This window comes from Symphalangus syndactylus, chromosome 6 (assembly GCF_028878055.3).
Source record: "Symphalangus syndactylus isolate Jambi chromosome 6, NHGRI_mSymSyn1-v2.1_pri, whole genome shotgun sequence".
Classification (NCBI taxonomy): domain Eukaryota; kingdom Metazoa; phylum Chordata; class Mammalia; order Primates; family Hylobatidae; genus Symphalangus; species Symphalangus syndactylus.
In genome coordinates this window covers 46,560,477-46,585,239 of record NC_072428.2, presented here as the reverse complement: position 1 = coordinate 46,585,239, position 24,763 = coordinate 46,560,477, and the positions used below count along the sequence as shown (strand labels likewise).

Genomic DNA, 24,763 nt, shown 5'->3' with positions numbered 1-24,763 from the left:
ATTGAGATATAAATTACATACCATACAATTAGTCTATTTAACAGGTACCATTTAGTGGTTTTTTTGTTCATTCACTACAACCATTACCACAATTGATTTTAGAATATTTTCATCTCACTGCTGCCCCCAAAATCTCATACCCATTTAGCAATCACTCCCTCTACCCTATAGCTCTAGGCAAGTGCAAATCTACTTTCTGTCTATATGTACTTGCCTATTCTGGACATATAATATTAATGGAATGATACAATAGCCAGCCTTTTGTATCTGGCTTCTTTCACTTAGCATAATGTTTTCAAGGTTCATCCACGTTGTATCCTATAACAATACTTCATTCCTTTTTATGGCTGAATAACATTCCGTTATGGATATACCATGTTTTGTTTACATATTCAGTTCATCAGTTGTTGGACATGTGGGTTGTTCACTTTAGTGCAACCACGTTGGCCTTCTCTCTGTTCCTCAGATTACCAAGACCCTTCCTGCCTCAGAGCCTTCAGGCATGCTGCTTCCTGTGCTGTAAGGCCAACTCCGCCCATCAAATGCAGCGAATTTTTGTTGATCCTTTAGCTCTGGACTTGATTGTCACTTCCTCAGGGAGGTTTCTTCTGGTAGAACCCACCCTTCCCAGAGCTAACCAGCTCTTCTATAATGTGTTTCCCCCAGCAGCCTGTGCTTTTCCTCTATAGCACTTACTAGTGGCTGGGTTGTTGCTGTATTATTTGATATCTGATTCCCTCTCCAGAGTGTGAGTTCTGTGACGGCAAGAACTGGTTCACTGTTACCCAGCTCTTAGCATAGTAACTGGTACCTGGTAAACACTCACAATGATTTGAATGAATGAATGAGCAAATTAATACTGCAAACCAGGCAGAGGGGTACAAAGCTGAATAAGATATGGCCTTTGATTTCGAAGAATTAATGATTTCATGTGAGTTGTAATAAAATATAGAACTGGGACTCAGGAAAGAGTTTGAGGTTAGAAATGTATATGTAGTTATATGAGAAGAGCCTACCATTTTACTTTCTCCTTCTTGGCTCTTGCTCTGGTTTAAATGGTTTTATGAAGCTATAAAACCATTGAGATATAATTCACATAACATAAAACCTACCATTTTAAAGTGTACAGTAAAATAGTTGTGAATGTATTTACTGTGTTGTGTGGCCATCATCCCTATCCAAATGCTGGATTTCTGAGAATTTCCCAGTATGTTCTATAATATTTTAATAACAGACACAATTCTGTTTACTGTCTATATAGAGAGAGACCATATATATATTTATGGCCTTACTGTGTATATATATATATGGCCTCACTGTGCAAACACACTGGTCAATTTATCCAGCATCCAATGCTTTGGAGTTGCTACCTGCTTCAGATGCTTCTTGGGACCACAAGCCATGGCTGCATTAGGCAAGGAAAAAGGACCTCCATCTTCCCTCTTTTTTTTTTTTTAATTTTTATTTTGTTTTATTTTTTTGAGACACTCTTTCTGTGTCACCCAGGCTGGGGTGCAATGGTATAATCTCGGCTCACTGCAACCTCTGCCTCCTGGGTTCAAGTGGTTCTCATGCCTCAGCCTCCCGAGTAGCTGAGATTACAGGTGCAAGCTACCATGCCTGGATAATTTGTATTTTTAGTAGAGGCTGGGTTTCACCGTGTTGGCCAGGCTGGTCTCGAACTCCTGGCCTCAAGTCATCTGCCTGCCTTGGACTCCCAAAGCACTGAGATTGCAGGCGTGAACCACTGTGCCCTGCTAGAGTTCCCTGTATTCTCCTTTATTGGAGCATTTGCACATAACTGTTAGTCTGTCTTCCTCCTTGCACTTAGAAGCTCCTTAGAGACTACGTATGACTTATTTTATGTGGGACTCCTCCCATACCAGATGCTGACTGACCTGTAGTAGACAGGTAACAAATATTTGCATATCCACAGATACACAGTAAAAGACAGGATCTAGAATAAGAGTCTTGAGCTGCAGTTCAGCTCAAAGACATATTGATGCAGACATTGCTACACTTTATACAAACAGCAAAGATGATCTGTTCTTTCCCCTTTGTACACAAATGGTTGATCTGTATACACTTGATGATCTGTATGCACTGGTGATATGTATATACTTGGTGATCTGTATACACTTGGTGATCTGTATACACTGGTGATCTGTGTACACTTGGTGATCTGTATACATTGATCAGCACTTGTTTTTTTTCCCCCCATTTTGTCTTTTTGTTTATTTTATAATATGATATATACAAAAGAATATTTGTAGGATATATGAAAATTATAAAGCATAATAAAATGAACATCTGTGAACCTACCACTCATCTTGGGAAACACATCACTAATGTTGTTGCCTCAACCTCTTTGCTCTTCTCTTTTGTCATTTCCCTGCCTCCTCCCAAGAGGAAGCCACCATCCTGAATTTTATGTGCATTTTCCTCTCACATTAGAAAAAAGTTTTGTCATATATGTATATCTTAAGGTATGATTAATTTTTACTCTGGAGACATAAAAATAGGATCATGCTCTATATGGTCTTTTGTGACTTGCATTTTTTCACTGAACATTGTATAATTCTTTGTGTTGTGTACCTTTATGTCGTATCTTGGTGATTAGTTCACAGTAGCACATAAAGAACTCGTTTTTTTTTCTTGTTACAGCTGTGTATATGGTCAGTACATATAATTTAATAATGAATACTTTGCAGCATTTTTTTTCCTTTTTTTCTTTATTTTTAGCTATCTCCTACAGGAAGGAAGCATTTTTTTTCTTTAGCAAGATTCTTTCACATATCTTATTCATAGAACCTTGAAAACCATTCAGTATAGTGTATGGTATATGAAATTCTGGAAACCTAAGATTGAATTTCTTTATTTTGTTTGACATTATACCTTGTGTGAAAACACTTGAATACTAATGCTTTATGCACTATTTTCTATGAAAACTATGGATTTTATACCTAAAAAAAACTGGTACATATGTAATGTAAATTTATCCTCTTAACAGTTTTAAGGGTATAGTACAGTATTTTTAATTGTATGCACATTATTGTACAACAGAACTTTGGAACTTTTTTATCTTGCATAACTGAAACTCTACACCTTTTGAACAACACCTCTTTTCCTTTTCCCCCTGGCCCTGGCAATCACCATTCTACTATCTTTTTAAAGTGTGTTTGATTACTTTAGATACCTTCTATTATAAGTAGAATCATGCTGTATTTGTCTTTTCTTGATTGGCTTTTTCACTTAACATAGTGTCCTCAGGGTTCCTCCCTATTGTCACCTGTGACAGCATTTCCTTCTTTTTTTAAGGCTGAATAATACTCCATTGTATGTATATAACACACCATTTTCTTTTTCTTTCTTTTTTTTTTTTTTTGAGACAGAGTCTCACCCTGTCACTCAGGCTGGAGGGTAGTGGTGCGATCTTGGCTGTAGCCTCCACCTCCGGTGTTCAAGTGACTCTCCTGCCTCAGCCTCCTTAGTAGCTGGGATTACAGGTGCCTGCCACCATGCCCGGCTAATTTTTGTATTTTTGGTAGAGACGAGGTTTCACCATGTTGGCCAGGCTGGTCTCGAACTCCTGACTTCAAGAGATCCACCTGCCTTGGCCTCCCAAAGTGTTGGGATTACAGGCGTGAGCCACTGTGCCTGGCCCTTGTTTTCTTTTAAAAAACTAAAAAAAAATTTTTTTTTAACTTTAATAGTTTTAGGGGAACAGGTGTTTTTTTTTGTTATATAGATAAGCTATTTAGTGGTAACTTCTGAGATTTTGGTGCACCTGTCACCCAAGAAGTGTACACTGCACCCAATGTATATCACATTTTCTTTATCCATTCATCCTTGGATGGACATTTAGGTTGCTTCCACATCTTGGCTATTGTGAATTATGCTGTAGTGGGTATAGGTGTGCAAATGTCTCATTAAGGTCATGTTTGCAGTTCTTTTGGATATATACCCAGAAGTGGGATTGCGAGATCATATGGTAGTTCTATTTTTAACTTTTTGAGGAACTTCCACACTGTTTTCCATAGCAGCTGCACCATTTTACAGTCCCACTAACAGTGTGCTAGGGTTCGAATTTCTCCACATCCTAACAATAACACTTGTTATTTTCTGGTTTTTTTGATAGTGACCATTCTAACAGGTGTGAGGTGATATCACATTGTGTTTTGATTTGCATTTCCCCGATCATAAGTGATGTTGAGCATCTTCTCATATGCTTGTTGGCCATTTGTATATCTTATTTGGAGACATGTCGAATAATTCCTTTGCCCATTTTAAAATTTGCTTATTTGTTTTTCTGTTATTGAATTGTAGGAGTTCTTTATGTATTCTGTTCTAAAATCCTTGAACTGTTTTCCTACAGTCTATTTCTTAAAATTATGAAGCCCTTTGTGATTTGGTCTTATGTTTGCTTTTCCAGCTGTATATCTAGCCACTTCCCCTCAGGAACCCTATGATTCACCACATAATCCACATAGAATCACTTCTTGTTCTCAGAGCAAGGCTATCTGCTTTTGTGCACATGTCATTTCCCCTGTGTGGCATATCTTCCACTTAGTGTTTTGTGGGGTGTGGATAGAGTTGGTGGTGGTGGCCTTGGAAATGTTCTGCATAGATGGCATTCATCCCATAGATGGCCTCCACCTACTGAGTTCTACAAGCAGTTTGGTATGGTGGGAAGAGCTAGCATTTGAGACAGAGTTGCGTTCTGTCACGCAGATTAGAGTGTGGATTTGTACAGCGGCATGATCACAGCTCACTACAGCCGTGAATTTCTGGGCTCAAACAAGCCTCCCACCTCAGCCTCCTGACAAGCTAGAACTATAGGCACAAACCACCATACCCTACTAATTAAAAAATGTTTTTCTTTAGAGACAGGGGTCTCACTATGTTGCCCAGGCTGGATTTTTTTTTTTCCCTCAGACAGAGTCTCACTCTGTCGCCCAGGCTGGAGTGCAGCAGCACAGTCTTGCCTTCATTGCAGCCTCCACCTCCCAGGCTCAAGTGATCCTCCTGCCTCAGTCTCCCGAGTAGCTGGGGCTACGGGCATGTGCCAACATGTTCGGCTAATTAAAAATAAATTTTTTTGGTAGAAATAAGATCTCACTATATTGCCCATATTGGTCTCGAGCTCCTGGTCTCAAGCAGTCCTCCCACTTCAGCCTCCCAAAGCACTGGAATTATAGGCGTGAGCCACCACACCTTGCTGAGCTTGAGTTTAAGCTTTGGTTTTGATATTTACTAGCCATGTGAACTTTGTAAATGTACAGTTGACCCTTGAACCCACACAGTTGAAAATCCAAGTGTAACTCTTTTTTTGAAACAGAGTCTCTCACTTTGTCACCTAGGCTGGCGTGTAGTGGTGCGATCTCCCCCCAACTTCAGCCTCCCGGGCAGCTAGGACCACAGATGCATGCCACCATGCCTGGCTGATTTTTTGTATTTTTGGTAGAGACAGGGTTTCATCATGTTGCTCAGGCTGATTTCAAACTCCTAAACTCAAGCGATCCACCCGCCTTGGCCTCCCAAAGTGCTGGAATTACAGGCATGAGCCACTGTCCCTGGCCTCCAAGGATAGCTTTTGACTCCCCCAGAACTTAACTCCTAATAGCCTACTGTTAACTGGAAGACTTACCAATAACATAAACAGTTGATTAGCACCTATTTTAATGTAAAATGTATTATATGCAGTTATTCGTATGATAAAGTAAGCTAGAGAAAAGAATGTTATTAAGAAGATCATAAGGAAGAGAAAATATATTTACTATTCATTCAGTGGAAGTGGGTCATCATAAAGGTTTTTATCCTCATTGTCTTCTTGTTGAGTAGGCTGAGGAAGAGGCAGAAGTTGTTGGTCTTGCTGTCTCAGTGGTGGCAAAGGCAGAAGAAAACCCAATCCACATTTAAGTGGACCCTCGAAGTTCAAATCTATGTTGTTCAAGGATGCTCAGTTTTTTGGAACCTGTACTTTCTGATCTGTAAAATAGGGGCAATAATTAACCTTATAGGACTAATAAAAAATTTAAGTGAGAAATGACATATAAAATGCCTAGCATATAGTAAGTCTTCAAGGTGATAGTGATAAGGCAAAAAAGAAAAGCAGCAGCAATTGCTGCTTCTGCTGCTGCTGCTGCTTTCCCTCCATGGGATCACTTGTATTTGATGGGGCCATGGGAAATGGTGTTAGACTGAGGCAGGGTGCTAAAGGCAGAACACAAAGGAGCTCTTTCTACTCCTGGAGGACTGGTTTGCCAACTACAAATTAAAGTTAGAGATCAGGTGAAACTTCTGCCTGCGGACAGCTGGTGACTTCTTTCACATAGTAAACAAAATGCTTTGTTCACATCTTTCTAAAAAGAAATGCTTCGCTGATGTTATTCTGCTGCCCATGCCTGCCTCCTCCAGTACATCTTCCATGTTATTCCAGGATATGGCTTTTTTTTTTTAATTTTCAAAAAAATTTTTTTTTTTTTGAGAAAGTGTCTTGCCCTGTCTCCAAGGCTGGAGTGCAGTGGCATGATCATGGCTCACTGCAGCCTTGACCTCCTGGGTACAAGCAATCCTTCTGCCTCACCTTCCTGAGTAGCTGGGACCACAGGCATGCACTGTTGTGCTCAGCTAATTTTTAAAATTATTATTTGTAGAGACTGGGTCTCTCTCTGTTGCCCAGGCTGGTCTCAAACTCCTGGGCTCAAGCAGTCTTTATGCTTTGGCCTCCCAAAGTGCTGAGATTACATAGGCATGAGCCACTGTGCCTGGCCTATTTTTTATTTTTATTTTTTTAACATTGTTTATATTAATTTAAAAAATAAATAGAGATGAGGTCTTGCTATATTGCCCAGGCTGGTCTCAAACTCCTAGCTTAAGCAGTTCTCTTGCATCAGCCTCCCATAGCGCTGGGACTACAGGAGTGAGGCACTGCACTGGTGCAGAATGTGGCTTTTAAAATGAAGAGTATATCTGTTACTACCTTCAACTCTTTCAGTCCAGATAAAGTCCTAACTCCTTAACATGAATGATAAATCTCCTAATGATCTGGTCTTCACCTACCTCACTGGCTTGTCTTTCACTGTGTCCCATGTAGTGGAAATTTGCCTTTTGTGTGTGTGTGTGTGTGTGTGTGTGTTTGTGTGTGTGTGTCTGTCTGTCTGTCTGTCTAGCATCTGAACTTTTTTCTTACATTTGGGAAATTCTACAGAGTCTTGGTGGGGAACAGGACCTGTCTCACACCTCAAAATCTGGAAAGTTCAGGTACTCATTTTTCCCTGTTCCTTGGCAGCTAGAGCACAGGAATGTGACCCAGGCTCAGCCAATAGAACTTTGAATCTGCAGTGAGTGACGCAGAAGATCATGGACAGGGGCAGTGGTAGCAGTGGTAATAGTGAGGGTGCTCTCATGTTATACAGGCAGTGGTGTCTCCACCAGACTGTTCCCGTGAGTGGTTCAGCCGCAGTTCTGGCTGCCTACTCTACCTTGGTACCAGCCTAATTTCAGAGCCTAGATCTTTCTAGCCCTTGCATTAGATCTGTGAGGTTACCCATTGTTTTTCCAATAAATTCCTTTTGTTTTTGAAGGAACCCAAGGTGGTTTCTGTTACTTGCACTTATGAAGAGTCTTAGTTATACCACCCTCCAGCACCAGGTGCCCCATTCACATTAAATACTCACAGTTCTTCCAAACTGACTATGCTTGCCTCCACTTCAGGGCTTTCTCACATTCTCTTCTACCGGGAATACCCTTTATCCCATTCTTGATCTGTTTGACTCTTGATGCTGCTTGAGAACTCAGCTCTGTTGTCCTGTCACTCTTTCTGCGAATCCTTCCCCAGATGTCAAGATTGTGTTAGCTCCTCAGTGTTCCTGCAAAATCCTCTGCTTATCTCTATTACAGTACTTGTCACACTCTGCTGTAATTGTCTTTACATTCCTTGGGAACATAGGCCAGTATTATGTTGAGTATCTTTGTACTGTCTTTGGCAAATAATAATTATGATCTAAATTTTATTTGTCAAATGAGTGAACAATTCTATTGAATTATACACTGTTAAATTATACACAGTTATATTAAAATTTATTTGCATATCTGTTTTCCCTAATAAACTGTGAACATTTTAAGAGCACAGACCTAGTTCTTCATCTTTATATCTTTAGTTTATAGGATATAAAAGTGCCTCCCAGCACTATGGGAGGCTGATGGCAAGCGAAATGCTTAAGGCTAGGAGTTTGAGACCAGCCTGCGTAGTATAGCAAGACCTCATCTCTATTTATTTTTTAAATTAATATAAACAATGTTAAAAAAATAAAAATAGGCCGGGTGCGGTGGCTCACGCATGTAATCCCAGCACTTTGGGAGGCCGAGGCGGGTGGATCACGAGGTCAGGAGATCGAGACCACGGTGAAACCCCGTCTCTACTAAAAATATAAAAAAATTAGCCGGGCGTGGTGGCGGGCGCCTGTAGTCCCAGCTACTCAGAGAGGCTGAGGCAGGAGAATGGCGTGAACCCGGGAAGCAGAGCTTGCAGTGAGCCGAGATCGCGCCACTGCACTCCAGCCTGGGTGACAGAGCGAGACTCCGTCTCAAAAAAAAAAAAAAAAAAAAAAAAAAAAAAAAAAAAAAAAAAAATAATAATAATAATAATAAAAATAAAAAATAGGCCAGGCACAGTGGCTCATGCCTATGTAATCTCAGTACTTGGCTTGTAGTAGATGCTGAGGGAACACTGGATACGTGAACAAATGAAGGAATGGAGGATTGTTGTTTTAGAATTTCAGTTAAATAGTTTTCCGCAAAAGAAGGTATCTTCTTCCTTTTTTTTTTTTTTTTTTGAGGTGGAGTTTCGCTCTTGTTGCCCAGGCTGGAGTGCAATGGCGCGATCTCAGCTCACTGCAACCTCTGCCTCCCGGGTTCAGGCATGCGCCACCAAGCCCGGCTAATTTTTGTATTTTTACTAGAGATGGGGTTTCTCCATGTTTGTCAGGTTGGTCTCAAACTCCTGACCTTGGGTGATCCGCCTGCCTCGGCCTCCCAGAGTGCTGGGATTACAGGCATGAGCCACCATGCCCAGCCTCTTCTTTGACCATATATGTAAAGATAAGGTACCCGTACTTGGCTCATACTGAGTAATTGACATTCTCAGTTTCTTCTATGTGCTAGGATTGGTAGCCTGTTTATTAATAGGAAGATAGTGTATACACATGAAACAGTAACTATTTGAGAGGTCTGTGCTAGGATTGGTAGTCTATTTATTAATAGGAAGATAGTGTATACCCATGAAACAGTAACTATTTGAGAGGTCAGTATTTTATGTGCCAAGGGAGTGATATGGACAGATGTTGGTTCAGTGTCATGCTAAATGTAACATCTTAATTGAGCCACTGAAAGTGTAATACCTAAAGCAAATATGTAGGATATGGCTATTGGTTAATTGGATTGATTAAAATGGGAGCCAAAGGAGGCTTTGTCTTTCTATTTTACTTGCCTTACATATTGCTTATATCGGACAGATTTGTTGGAGTTTTTCTTTATTCCTTTTTAGGTCCAAGACGACTTTGACAAGATTGAATTCAATAGGATGTGTTGGACCCTCTGTGTCAAAAAAAACCTCACAAAGAATCCCCTGCTCATTACAGAAGAAGATGCATTTAAAATATGGGTTATTTTCAACTTTTTATCTGAGGACAAATATCCATTAATTATTGTGTCAGAAGAGGTAAGGTGTGGCTTGGGGAGTTTTTACTTGGTCATTTTAGCATTTAATAGACTTGGCTTGGTACTTTTTCTGTTAATTCAGCATAGATATGGAAGGAGATCCTTGACTAGTGTTTTTGGATCAGAGAGGCAAAGCAGCCTGAATATAGAAAAGCCCCAAATATAGTAATTTGGGGCATGTAATACCCCTGGAGATTTACAGGGAAAGTGGGTCTCTTCTTCTCTAAATGACTATGATGATAAGTGAATCTATCCTCATGTCCAAAGAGTATTCTGTACAAGTCACAACATAATTTTCATACTACTTGCATGTTGACAAAACGTAACTGGCTGAGTGCTGGTACATGGGAAACACATAAGATCCAGAATGTTGTTTTCAGGGCTGTTTTGTGTGAGTAAATACTATTCTTGTTTCAAAGTCCAGGGTGATGACTTTCCATACCTTTCAAAGTAAAAGAAACAGAATGCTTGTTTTGTTATTTTCCCTAAGCTTCCAAAGGAAAAAAAAATAGGAGTAAGCCTTCTGTGCTATCTTACTGTCCTAAAAAGTGACACATGTTAATACATGGTTATTACAGTAGAAAATTCAGAAAAGATTAATATACACAATTAAAATCAGCTGTAGTCCCCACACTTAAAAAAAAGTCATCTATAATCCCTTAACCTTGGACAAATGATTTAACCTGCAAGTCTTCATTTTCTCATCTGTGAAATAAAGCCAATTACAATGTTTAAGGGTTGTGAAATTCTGCATTTAAAGGATTTAGTTTAATGCCTGGCACATAATATGTACTCCGTAACTCTTAAGACTACTCTTATTACATGCATTTTTGCATACTAGTCTGATTATTTTCTTTGGATAAACTTCCAGCAGTGGAATTTTGAGTCCTAAGAAATGCACACTTTCAGGGTATTAGATGAACAAGGCAAAGTTGCCCTTCAGAAAGGCCGTACCAAGGCATTAAAGGGTGGGAAGGATTTTGACCAATAGTGAAGGCAGAGGAGAATTCTCGATGGAAGCAACAGTAGGCAGTGTTTTATGAGTCAGGAAAGCAAAGGGCATGTTCTAAAAGGAGTGAGGGAGGTATCCAGCTTGACTGAGTTGCCAGTCAGAATACTTACTTAGAAACAGCCACACTGGCTGATTCAAGCCAAAAAGGGAATTTTTTTTTTTTTTTGAGACAGAGTTTTGCTCTTATTGCCCAGGCTGGAGTGCAACGGCGCAATCTTGGCTTACTGCACCCTCCACCTCCCAGGTTCAAATGATTCTCCACCCCTCCGAGTAGCTGTGATTACAGGTGCCTGCCACCACACCTGCCTTTTTTTTTTTTTTTTTTTTTTTTTTTAAGAAATGGGGTCTTACTCTGTTGCCCTGGCTGGAGTGCAGTGGTACAATCACGGCTCACTGCAGCCTCAACCTCCTGGGCTCAGGGGATCCTCCTGTCTCAGCCTACTGAGTAGCTGGGACTACAGGTGTACATCACCACACTCAGCTAATGAAAAAAAATTTTTTTTGCAGTGATGGGGTCTTGCCATGTTGCCCAGCCTGGTATCAAACTCCTGGCCTCAAGTGATCCCTTTACCTCAGCCTCCCACAGTGCTGGGATTACAGGCATGAGCTACTGTGCAGGGCCTAAAAGGGAATTTTTTAAAAGTATGCTGGATAGCTTACAGAATCATCATGATGGCTTAAAAGACAGGTGTGGAGGCTATGCAATTTGGTCTGTCCTATTTACTGTACTGGCCCCTTCAATGAGGAACAACAAGGAAAATGCTGCTGCCACCAGAGGATGGGTGTTGCACTTATACCATGGAACACATCTGGTCCTGGACACTGATTGCTGCCTGTATTAGTCCATTTTCATGCTGCTGATAAAGACATACCCAAGACTGGGCAATTTATATAAGAAAGAGGTTTAATGAACTTACAGTTCCACATGGCTGGGGAGGGCTCACAATCATGGCAGAAGGTGAAAGCATGTCTCACATGGTGGCAGACAAGAGAAGAGAGCTTGTGCAGGGAAACTCTCCTTTATAAAACCATCAGATCTCATGAGACTTATTCGATATTACGAGAACAGCACGGGAAAGACCTGCCCCCATGATTCAATTACCTCCCACTGGGTCCCTCTCACAACACCTGGGAATTCAAGGTGAGATTTGGGTAGGGACACAGCCAAACCGTATCACTGCCCCAGAACTCAACTCTTCCTGGAACTGTTCTTCCTACGAGGGAGAATTCTCCATAGTGCCCACTTCCCAATTATCATCAGGGTATGATGTATCTAATTGGCATGGCCTAGGTCAGGCACTGTGTACTAGCTGCAAAGGAGTCTTGGAAAGGATACATTTGCATTTTCAGCTTCTACATTGGCAGGTAGGGATTTCCCCAGACATAAGAAAAGGGTTAAATGCTGGGCAGTCAAAAAAGAATGATACATGTCCTTTCTCACTGGAACACGATGGCTGTGAAGAAGATAGGCAGTAGACAAAGCTGGAGAGTTTTGACTTTATCCTGTAGGCAGTATGGAAAGATGAGCCACTGATGATTTTTGAGGAAGAGAATGATAGGTGAATAGATGAAATATGGAGACATGGGAAGTGAGAAGTTGAGAGAAGCTAAGTGGCATTGAGGACTAAAATACAACGAGAATGGAAAAGAAGGCCAGATGGGAAGGACCTAGAGGTCACAGGACCAAGCATATAGTGCCTGGCTGTGAGGAAGTAGAGACAAGTTTCAGGCCTGGGCAACTGGGGAGTAATATACTATATTTGTTTAAAGCATGGTCTCTGAAATCAGACTGACTGGTTTGAAACCGAACTCCCACTTATTAGCTTTGTGACAAATTACTCACTGTCTCTGTTTGGGGTTCCCCATCTGTAAAATGGGGGTAACTACCTTCTTCATTGGACTCTGTGAGGATTGAAAAAGTTGATGTATGTGAAACATTTAATAAAGTGCCTGGACCCATGGTAGCTGTTCACTAAAAGGGGTGTGTGTGAATGAATGGTAGGATGATGAACAAATTTGGGACATATTGCATGATGGTGAGTTTGATACATTTGGGATTTTAGGTGGAACATCCTTGTGGAGCTGTGCACTGGAAGTGTTTATCTACAGCTTGTGAGAGGCCAGGGCTGGAGACGGAGGTGGGGAAACCACAGGAGTAGGTTAGATCAGGGAAGAAGACTGTAGTTGGAGACATGAGTACCAAGGACGGAACCTTGGGACCATTTCTGTAGCAGAGAGAGGAAGTCGATTTGGCAAAGGAAGCTGAATTGAACATGCTATGAGGTAGGAGAACTGGGAGAGTGCTGAGTCATAGATGTCTAAGAAACACAAAGTTAAGAAGCACAAAAGTAGTTACTGGCATTAGATGCTATGGAAAAATTAGACAATGGTAAGTGAGAAGTTGCCCTTGGATTTAACAATTAGGTGCTCATTGGTGATCAAGGAGAAGGCAGTTTCACTGTATTGGTGGGAACAGTTTCTTAGTGCTTAATAACAATAATGATGTAATCGTGTATGTATGTTAAAAAGGAAATGAAAAATGAAACATGCTATGAAATTTTTGTCCAAGGAAATTGTCTAGCTTAATACAGAGGTGTATAGAAGGGAATGTCTGTAGAAAAGGATATCCCAGTGGTGGTTTTAAAACCTAGCTGCTGCTTGAAAGAACTGTGCAAATAAAATTTACAGTATTTTAGGCTAAGTGTGCTGGCTCAAGCCTATAATCCCAGCACTTTGGGAGGCTGAGGCGGGCAGATCTCTTGAGCTCATGAGTTCAAGACTAGCCTGGGCAACATGGTGAAACCCCGTGTCTACAAAAAAATACAAAAATTAGCTGGGCATGGTGGTGTACACCTGTTGTCCCAGCCACTCGGGAGGCTTAGGTGGGAGGATGGCTTGAGTCTGAAAGGGTGGTTTGAGCCCGGGAGGTGGAGCTTGCAGTGAGCAGAGAGTGGCATCATGCCACTGCACTGTAGCCTGGGAGATAGAGCCAGACCTTGTCTCAAAAAAAAAAAAAAAATTTACAGTATTTTAAAACATTTTGTAGTTATACTGTGTTCCACAATTAATTGTGTTTTCTTTGAAAAACTGGATATGGGGTGGGTCTCTTACCCTTGATGTTTTGTTTTTTTCCATCACTAAAATATTTGGTGTACTTGAAAGTGACCTTGTCCTGATTTCAGAATTAGAAATTAGTGAGTATTTTTATTGCTTTAGGCAGCACTCGCTTAATGTGGATGACATGTCAATGGCATTAAATCACCATTGAGCCACAGGCTGTGAAGGGAGCCAGTCAGCATCAGTTTTCTGACTACTGTGCCTAAGAAATTCAAAAGATTTGTGCTGCAGGCATCCCGAAGAATTGGAACCCACATGGGCCTTGATGTGCGTTTCTGTAGGCCAGAGCCCAGCCAAGGCTCCTGGCGTGTTTATCTTCACCTTTGCAGGCTAACAGAAATGTCTTGATTCTCTTTCGAATCAAGTTAATCTCATTTGAGAAGTGAACAGCCTTTCTTTGATTTGCTAGAATAGCCAGGCAGCGTACCTTGTCATGTTACTGTTTGGACTCACTCTGTGCCTTGATAGCTTTTACTCTCTCATCATTTCTTCTGGTTAGAAGTAGAATTTGAGTTAGTTTTACAGATTTTCCTCTGGGGCAGGAGTGCTTGTGTGGGGAAAGAAGGGATCATTGGAGTAGATTTATGTGAGATTGCTTTGTCTAGCTGCTGAACTACCCTCCTGAGGTTAATCACATGGATTTGTATTTATGGAGCTCTTAGCCTATCACCTGGCCTTTGACCAAGCACTGCAAACTCAAGGTCATGCTATATTATGAAAAATACATTCTCTGTTAGCTTTTGCTTCCTTTCTGAATAATAACACTTCAAAAACTATATTTGGACTGATTGTAGACTTACAGATTTTAATAAAATTTAATGTGAAAACAGATATATTTAAAAGATAAATTTTGAAGTATAATGTCTTAATTTTTCATGAACATATAGCTGGGTTTAACTTGTTATCTTATCAATAGTTTTTAGGATTTATAAATTTAAAGTAATACTTCTTTCCAATAATCCACTTACCGTAATGATCATTTGTATTTTGTTTAAGTCGAGTGTTTTTTAAGAAAGATTTTTTTTTAAGCCTTAATTAATACAATGTGAAATATAACCAGCCTGGCTTGGTGGCTCATGCCTGCAATCTTTGGGAGGCTGAGGTGGGAGGATTGCCTGAGCTGGGGAGTTTGAGACCAGCCTGGGCAACATGGTGAAACCTCATCTCTACAAAAAATACAAAAATTAGCTGGGCACAGTGGCACATGCCTAAAGTCTCAGCTACTTGGGAGGCTGAGGTGGGAGGATCACCCAGGAGGCGGACATTGTAGTGAGCTGTGATCATGCCACTGCACTCCAGCCTGGTGGACAGAGCGAGACACTGAATCAAAATAAATAAATAAATAAATAAATAAAGATATAATTGTCAGCTGGGTGCAGTGGCGCACACCTGTAATCCCAGAACTTTGGGAGGCTGAGGCAGGCTGATCACTTGAGCTCAGGAATTAGAGACCAGCCTGGGCAACATGGTGAAACCCCATCTCTGCAAAAAATATAAAAAATTAGCCAGGCAGGGGTGCTGAAGTGGGAGGATCGCTTTAGCCTGGGATCAAGGCTGCGGTGAGCCAAGATCACTCCACTGCCTCCAGCCTGGGTGACAGAATGAGACCATGTCTCAAAAAAAACGATATAACCATGGCAGTTAGCCAGGTGTGGTGGTGCATGCCTGTAATCCCAGCTATTTGGGAGGTTGAGGCAGGAGAATTGCTTGAACCCCGGAGGTGGAGGTTGTAGTGAGCCGAGATCGTGCCACTGGGCAACAAAGCGAGACTCCATCTCAAAAAAAAAAAAAAATTAATGTTTGCTTTTGATTCAGTTTTCTGTACCCAGAAAGTAGTGTCAAGTATGTTAAATAAATATTTAAGTGACTTACATAGTAAAGTTAAGATGTTTCTGTCACATAGATGTAAGAAATAGTGTGTCCCCATTTGAGTTCATTCCATAATTTTTGTTAGAATATATTCCTGGAAATATGTGCCTGCGAAGTATAGTTTTTATTTAGTATTCGTTTCTCACAGAACCAGGAACAAAACAGGATGTGTCTCTTGTGTACTTATTTGGAAGAATTGCCTTGATGCAGTTAAAAATTGAACCTGAAATAGTTTTAAGAGACCCTAAATAAATAAAACCTATTAAGCTGATAAAATGCCCCTTATTAATGATGATAAAGAATTTTTAATAAAATAAATTTTGAAACTGAAGGCCTTGAAAATCACATGCATCTTGAAAGTTTTTTCTTTGTTATTTTTGGTGAAACTTGCTTGGAAGGAGGAAGTAAGCTGCTTCCTGAAACTGAATGAGCTCTTAGAATTGATGCAGGCCACTAGGGACTAAAACGGCAACATGTGATTTATTATTTAGTATAATTGAATAGTGGAGAATGGTAATGTTTGTCTCTCCTTGGCCCAATATAATGAATCAAAAGGCCCTTAAGTTATTTGGTTATGATAGGTATATAATTGTGTTGAAAGTCAGCAGGAAATGAATCTAGATTCGTTGTCTGGCACAGTCACTGGGAATGCTGAGCAGATCGAAGCTGGGTGCTAATGACAACTTCATAAGGCTTGGGAGGGCACCTTCAGAAAGGTTCAGGATGAACCTGGCAAGCTACTTCTAGAGCTGAGTTTGCTACTAATAGGCGCTTTCTGAGTTACAAACATAAAAAGTCATCTGATTTTGAAGAAGAAACTGAAGCTTGGAGTGTGAATGGCTTGGGTTCAGTAAGAGGTAGGTGAGGAAGAGCTAAGGCTGATTCTTGACTTGTGCCAGGACATGGTCAATCGGCTCTACTATCTTGTCTCACCCATGTGTAGTCATACTGCACACACATGTGGCTATACACATGTGCTTCCTTTGCCTTGCTACTGAAACTTCGACTTATGCCTGTACTCCCTTTACCCCAAGCTATAATCTGCCAGCCTGGGCCCTTCTTTTTGCTGCCTTAGGGAAATTGAATTTCTGTACCTGTTAATGCTACTGATTATTTTACCTTGAGCAATTGTTTATCTTAATATCCTTTTTGACTCTTTTTCTTGCTTTTATCTCTTCAATCTCTTCTTATTTTTTATTTTTTTAAAGATGGAGTCTAGCTCTGTCTCCCAGGCGGGAGCGCAGTGGCGCGATCTTGGCTCACTGCAATCTCTGCCCCCCGGGTTCAAATGGTTCTCCTACCTCAGCCTCCCGAGTAGCTAGGATTACAGGTGTGCGCCACCACACCCAGCTAAATTTTGTATTTTTAGTAGAGATGGAGTTTTGCCATGGTGGCCAGGCTGGTCTGGAACTCCTGGCCTCAGGTGATCTGCCCGCCTCGGCCTCCCAAAGTGCTGGGATGACAGGCGTGAGCCACCACCCCGGCCTTCAATCTCTTAATCTTTTTATACCTTTCTCTTTTCTGTCCCCTTTTCTCCTTCCCTCTTCCCTTTTCCCTCTTTTTCTTAACATTTTCTTTTTTTTCCTTCCTCTGCCTATCCCTGTTACTTCTCTTTAAAGAGCCAAGGAAATACCTGATAATATCTGATAAGTTTAACAGTAGATGACATATCTCCAACAAGAGAAAGAAAAGATCTAAGCATGTTTTTCTCCAACAAGTAAATTTTGGTAAACACTTACCATGTGCTGTTTTTAGGGTATACGATAAATCTTTGTCCTAAAAGAGCTTACAGCATCTCATCAAATTAAATCAATAGACCTTTTAATATATTTTTTCTTTTTTTTTTTTTTTTTAATGAGATAAGGCCTTGTTCTGTTGCCCAAGCTCAAGTGCAGTGTTGTGACCATAGCTCACCGTAACCTCAAACTCCTTGGCTCAAGCAGTCTTCCCTGTTTAGCCTCCTGAGTAGCTGGGACTACAGGCATGTACCACCACACCTGGCTAACTTTTTAATTTTTCTGTAAATATGAGATCTTCCCATGTTGCCTAGGCTGATCTTGAATTCCTGGCCATAAGTGATCCTCCTGTCTCAGCTTCCCAAAGGGATTGCAGGCTTGAGCCACCACACCTGGCTTCTCTTGATATTTTTTGAACTCGTGATATTTTGTGAATATATATGCCCTTGCAAACATGCATGTCTATTTTTCTGTTAAAATATGTTATTTGACAAAAAACATTATAACCAAATTATTGGAAATGCAAAGAAGAAAAAGGAAAAAAATTAACTCATGATCCTAGTGTAACAAATTAAACCTACTATTTCTGACAAATAGTTGTCAAAATAATTACATAATCTTTGTGCAGTAGAAATAATAGGTAAATTTAGCTTTGCATTCTTCACTTTCTTTTGTTTCATAAATGCTTTCTTTAAATGTAATTTTGAATGGTTGAACAGTATTTCACTCGGTGAAGAAGGGAAGCAACATTAGTGGAGTACCTACTATGTGATGGGCATTGTGCAAATTGCTCCATTTTTGTCTCATTTCACCCCACAGCATTTCCGTAAGTATTATTATGCCCATTTCATAAATGAGAAAATTAAGGCTTAGCTTAATTTCAGTTTAACAAACATTAGTTGAGCTCTGAGGTACCACACTGAGCTTTGGGGATTAAAGATGAGTGGGACATGGTTCCTCCTACAAGGAATGCAGAAAATGGTAGAAAAGCAAATGAGTGAAAATACACTAAGTGCAGTGACCTAGAAAAGGAACACGTGACCTGGGTTAGGGTTGGTCAGAGCAGGTTTGCTAAAGCAGCAGTGCTTCTCAAAACTTCAGTGTGCATATGGAAGTACTAGGGGTTTTTGTTAAAATACAGATTTTGATTTTTGGTCCTTTGGTTGGTCTGACAGGCTTCATTTCTTTTTTTTTTTTTTTTTTTTTGAGGTTTTTTTTTTTTTTTTTTTGAGGTGGAGTCTCGCTCTGCCGCCCAGGCTTCATTTCTTTTTTTTTTTTTTTTTGAGACAGAGTCTTGCTCTGTCGCCCGGGCTGGAGTGCAGTGGCGCAATCTCGGCTCACTGCAAGCTCCGCCTCCCGGGTTCACGCCATTCTCCTGCCTCAGCCTCCGAGTAGCTGGGACTACAGGCGCCCGCCACCGCGCCCGGCTAATTTTTTGTATTTTTTAGTAGAGACGGGGTTTCACCGTGGTCTCGATCTCGTGACCTCGTGATCCGCCCGCCTCGGCCTCCCAAAGTGCTGGGATTACAAGCGTGAGCCACCGCGCCCGGCCAGGCTTCATTTCTAACAAGCTTCCAGGTGGTGCTGATGTCGCTGGTCCACATGCTTCGTTTTGAGTAGGAATATTCTAGAGGATGTAGGACTTTAATAAATACCAATTAACTGCGTCGAGAGGTGGGAAAAGGTATTCTAGACAGAGAAGACAAAGTGGGGAATGACATAAAGCATAAGGAAAGTATGGTAAGAGGGTAAACTACTTATAATCTATGGCAAGTGGTGGCAAACTACAGCTTGCTGGCTAAATCCACCCCACAGCCTATATTTGCATGGCACATGTGCTAAGGAATAGTTTTTATATTTCTAAAGGGTTGTAAACAAACAAAATCAAGGAAGGACATGTGATAGGGAGGCACAAAGCTTAAATATTTACTGTTCAACCCTTTACAGTAAAAGTTTGCATCCCCTGATCTATGGTATTTGTGGTATTGGTGGAGTGTAAAGTCTGAGGTGGGACATGTTTGAGAAAGTAGGCTGGGGGATGATCACCAAGGGATGCAGAGGAGCTTGGCCTCTGTCTTTGAGGTGATAGGGAGCCAGGGCAGGGCTTAAAGAGGGGAGTGTCAGGCTCTGGCTTTTGTTTTAGAAAAATACCTCTGGCAGAATATATATAAAAGGTGGTGACCTGGAGGTAAGGATACCAACCAGGAGGCCCGACCAAAAGCAGATCAAGTAGGAGTGACAGAGTTCAGAGCTGCCTGGGACAAAGTTTTAAATTTTATTTTTACTGCAACGCATAGGAAGATAAACATTTTATATCATGACCCAGCACACATACACACTCAAAGCAAAACTTATCGCAAAACACTATTTCTTTATTGTGGATGAACTCACATGTTTTTCATTCCATTAAAAAAAAAATGCTGGTTACTACCCACTAAGTTGACTTCATAGTGGGCCATAACCCACAGTTTTCAAACTTATTAGGGAGCTCATTTAGGGAAATAAAACAGCAGGATTATGTCATTGGTTTGATGTGGGGGGTGGGGAGCAAGAATCCTGACATGGATGTGTGAATGGTGTTGTTCCTAATGGAAATCAATAATAGAGGGGGGAAGCCATTTGGAAAGTAGAGAGGATTCATTCATTTTTGGACATATGTTGAGTTTGAGAGCACTGTAGGATATTTGGGCTTTCCAGAAAATAAGAGGTATCAATTCTCATTCAGTTTTACTGCCTTATTGTTTTGTTTAACTGCTGTTATTTCTTTCTTTACTATTTTTTTTTTTTGAAACAAGAGTCTTGCTCAGTTGCCCAGGCTGGAGTGCAGTGGCACGTTCTCCGCCCGCTGCAACCTCTGCCTTCAAGGTTCAAATGATTCTCATGCCTCAGCCACCCGAGTAGCTGGGATTACAGGTGTGCGCCACATGCCTGGCTAACTTTTTTGTATTTTTAGTAGAGACGGGGTTTCGCCATGTTGGCCAGGCTGGTCTTGAACTCCATGCCTCAAGTGATCCTCCTGCCTTGGCCTCCCAAAGTGTTGGGATTATAGGCTTGAGCCACCGCTCCTGGCCTAACTGCTATTATTTCAATAGCGGTATTTTCTACACAAAGTATGATGTTTTAGGATTTAGTAAGCTTTTCCTGCTCAGGCTAGGTATTCCACCATTATTTACAACATCGTAGTGTTCCAGTGGGAGAAAGCAGCATGAATTTTGAATAACTGGCTTATGTGGAAAGTTTGTAAATTGATCAATAACTTCTTGTACATATTACTTTGAGATGTTTAATTTAGTGCTTGTTTGTTCAGTAAGACTAATGTTCTGATATATTGAAATATTTAACAGAGTAATCAGATCACATTAATTAGTTTGTATATTGTCATATATGTGCAGTTTGTTTTAGTTCTGCAGACAAATATACTACGCTATTAGAGCGTTATCAGTTTTTGATTCCTTTACTTATTCTGCACTAATAGAGAACAGTGGCATTTTATTTATACTTCTCTCCCTATATTTTAGGAGACTCTAAAGATAGGCATTTTTGGAACTGTAAAGAGTATTTCCTAAGTTGAACATATCAGTGTTTATAACATAAATACATAACTATGTTAAAGTTTTTTTAACTAGGAAATAATTGTTTCACATTCTTTATATAGGTTGAATACCTGCTTAAGAAGCTTACAGAAGCTATGGGAGGAGGTTGGCAGCAAGAACAATTTGAAGATTATAAAATCAACTTTGATGACAGTAAAAATGGCCTTTCTGCATGGGAACTTATTGAGCTTATTGGAAATGGACAGTTTAGCAAAGGCATGGATCGGCAGACTGTGTCTATGGCAATTAATGAAGTCTTTAATGAACTTATATTAGATGTGTTAAAGCAGGTAAGAATTCTGTTACTGTTTTTTTTCTCATCTTTAGAATTTGACATTTTAAAATTAATATTTTTATCACAAAGATGAGTATAAGTCACTTATTTTCTTACACTGATTTCGTTTTTTTGTTTTTTGTTTTTTTGAGACAGTCTTGCTCTGTCGCCCAGTCTGGAGTGCAGTGACGTGATCTTGGCTCACTGGAACCTCCATCTCCTGGGTTTAAGGGATTCTCGTGCCTTGAAGGCATGCACCCCCATGCCCAGCTGGTTTTTGTATATTTAGTAGAAATGGGGTTTTACCATGTTGGCCAGGCTGGTCTCGAATGCCTGACCTGAAGTGATCCACCCACCTTGGCCTCCCAAAGTGCTGGGATTACAGGTATGACCCGCTGGGCCTGGCCTGATTTTGAATAGGAATAAAATTTCTTATTTTTCTAGTCTTGTATTAGGCTTTCATTTAAAAAAATTATTTGTGCAATTTTAAAGTACAGTTAAGAATACAGTTAAAATATATATATATTTTGGTTGGACGTGGTGGCTCATGCCTGTAATCTCAGCACTTTGGGAGGCTGAGGCGGGCAGATCACGAGGTCAGGAGCTCGAGACCATCCTGGCCAGCATGTTGAAACCCCGTCTCTATTAAAAATACTATATATATATATGTGTATTTTTTTTTTTTTTTCAAGACGGAATTTCACAGTGTCACCAGGCTGGAGTGCAGTGGCATGATCTTGGCTCACTGCAACCTCTGCCTCCCGGGTTCAAACAGTTCTCCCGCCTCAGCATTCTGAGTAGCTGGGACTACAGGCGTGTGCCACCACGTCCAGCTAACTTTTGTATTTTTAGTAGAGATGGGATTTCACCAGGTTGGCCAGGATGGTCTCGATCTTTTGACCTTGTGATCCACCAGCCTTGGCCTCTCAAAGTGTTGGCATTACAGGCGTGAGCCACCGCGCCCAGGCCATTTCCAAAATATTTTTAAAGTATCTTCCTGTCATGTGCACATTCATAACCACTGATCCAGAAAGATCTCCATGGCATAATGTTGAGTGAAAAAAAACCACATTGCTGAACAGGAGATATCTTGTAGTCCCGTTCAGGTAATGTTATGCATGTGTGTAAAGCTGTCAGGAAGGTGCTTGCAAAAATGTTTACAGTGATCACCTCTAGGTTGTGGGATTTTGGTGAATTTTTTTCTTCTTTATTCCTCTCTGTATTATTGGACTTTCTATATGATTTTATATTATTTTTATAAAATCAGAAAAATACTTCTACTTGTGGAAAAAAAAATACCTTTATGTAGCAAAGTCGCTTTTGTCTTATTTAGACTGTCCTCTTTTTCTCAGCACCCAGCATAGCGGATGAAGCTCGACGCTTATTAAATACAATTTATATTTTTTTGGTGATTCTTTGAAACTTCTTACATTATTATATTGAATAATAACTGATTTGGGATTTCCTTACTTTGATCCTTTCTTTCTTCCATAGGTAATAGTGTTGTGTTTGTTCTTTTTTTTCCTAATGAGCACATCATAAATGTTGAGGCTGAATTTGTATAGGTTTTTGGTGCTACAAAGAGGTATGAGATGTGGTCTCCATCTGAAGTAGAATTCTCAGCCTCTTAGGATGGCAGGATATGACTGTAGTAGAATTGCAGTATGAGATAGCTTTTGCTTAAATGTCCAAAGATTAGGAAACTGAATATGTAATATGATTAGAACTTAATATAATAACCAACTGAAACTTACAGTCAATATTATATATATTTAATGATATGTATATTCTATCATGTGCTATCAGCACCTGTAGATTTAATACTAAAAGTAGCAGCTATTCTTAAACAAGCCTGAAGAGCTTTGGCCTATAATGTATAATTTTGCTTAAGTAAACATTTGAGTCACACACCTTTGAGGCCAGTCTGTGGGAAGGAAATACAGAACTAGTGAGTGTGAGCTTAGAAGCCACATTTAGAAGCCAGTATTTGAACTCCTGGTGCAGTATTTTCCTGTTGGTCTGGGGCAGAGTTCCTCCTTCAAAATACCGAGAGGTCAGGCAGAAAGGTAGGTTGGTACCAGAGGTGGAAGTCCTTGAATATTTGGTTGAGAAGATATATGTGGCCAAGCTTTAGCATTTTCATTGATTGAGGTTTTACTTACCTCAGTCATTTAGCATTTTCATTGATTGAGGTTTTACTTATTTTATTTAAAAATTTTGGCTGGACGCGGTGGCTCACGCCTGTAATCCCAGCACTTTGGGAGGTTGAGGTGGGCGGATCACGAGGTCAGGAGCTCAAGACCATCCTGGCCAACATGTTGAAACCCCATCTCTATTAAAAATTCAAAAATTTACCGGGCGTGGTGGCATGCACTTGTAGTCCCAGCTACTCGGGAGGCTGAGGCAGGAGAATCACTTGAACTTGGGAGGCAGAGAGGTTGCAGTGAGCCGAGATCGCACCCACTGCACTCCATCCTGGGCGACAGAGTGAGACTCCTAAAAAAAAAATTTGTTTTGTAGAAATGAGGTCTCACTATGTTGCCCACGCTGATCTTGAACTCCTGGCCTCAAGCGATCCTCCTGCCTTGGCCTCCCAAAGTGCTGGGATTACAGGCGTGAGCCACTGCATCAGGCTTGATTGAGGTTTTAATTTACAGAGAATCATTGTTAGGGGTTCATTCTTTCTTTTTAAGTGGACTAGACCAGTATAATGAACTCTTACAAACCCATCAACCAGCTCCAGTAACCACCAACATGTGGCTACTCCTACCCCACCTACTTTTACCTTTCCTGTATTATTTTGAAGCAAATCTCAGGTATTTTATTTTGTTTATAAATATTTCAATAGGTATCTCTAAAAGATAATGATTTTTAAAAAAATCTCAAATGCTACTTAATATCAAGGGGATTCTATTATCTGCATATCACTTTGGGGAGGGTTTGTCTCTGACGTGTCTGAAATTATATGCAAATTTTTGTCTGGTTATGCTTGCACGACTGGGTGTAATGCCCCTCCGTAGATTCTCAGAGGGTCCAAGAACAATTGGTGTTCATGTTTTCAGGACCATATATCAAATAATGGAGTAGGCAAGTATATCAAGGAAGAGATGTCAGCTCTTCCAAATAAAAAGACAAGAATTTATATCACATTTAATCTTTCACAGGGTTACATGATGAAAAAGGGCCACAGACGGAAAAACTGGACTGAGCGATGGTTTGTACTAAAACCCAACATAATTTCTTACTATGTGAGTGAGGATCTGAAGGATAAGAAAGGAGACATTCTCTTGGATGAAAATTGCTGTGTAGAGGTGAGTCTATTCTTACTTCTTTGCGTGATTACCCCGTGCTGCCCCCTGATGCTGAAGTAGCTTCTCACCTTCTTCCACCTAGACGAAAATAATCCCCAAATTTACATTTCCAAAATAATATAGGCATACAG

At 40.5% G+C, this 24,763-nt stretch overlaps 1 protein-coding gene across 2 annotated transcripts in view; it reads left to right on the top strand.

The window, feature by feature from the left end:
* SWAP70 (switching B cell complex subunit SWAP70) overlaps window positions 1-24,763 on the top strand; it is an 87,367-nt gene that overhangs the window by 38,540 nt on the left and 24,064 nt on the right. Inside the window, exons 3-5 of one of the 2 annotated variants that reach the window (XM_055282442.2) lie at window positions 9,548-9,721; window positions 21,110-21,337; window positions 24,486-24,632. In XM_055282442.2, the coding sequence (XP_055138417.1) occupies window positions 9,548-9,721; window positions 21,110-21,337; window positions 24,486-24,632 (549 nt within the window). The remainder of the gene's footprint in view (window positions 1-9,547; window positions 9,722-21,109; window positions 21,338-24,485; window positions 24,633-24,763) is intronic. The other variant, XM_055282444.2, reaches the window with a different exon arrangement.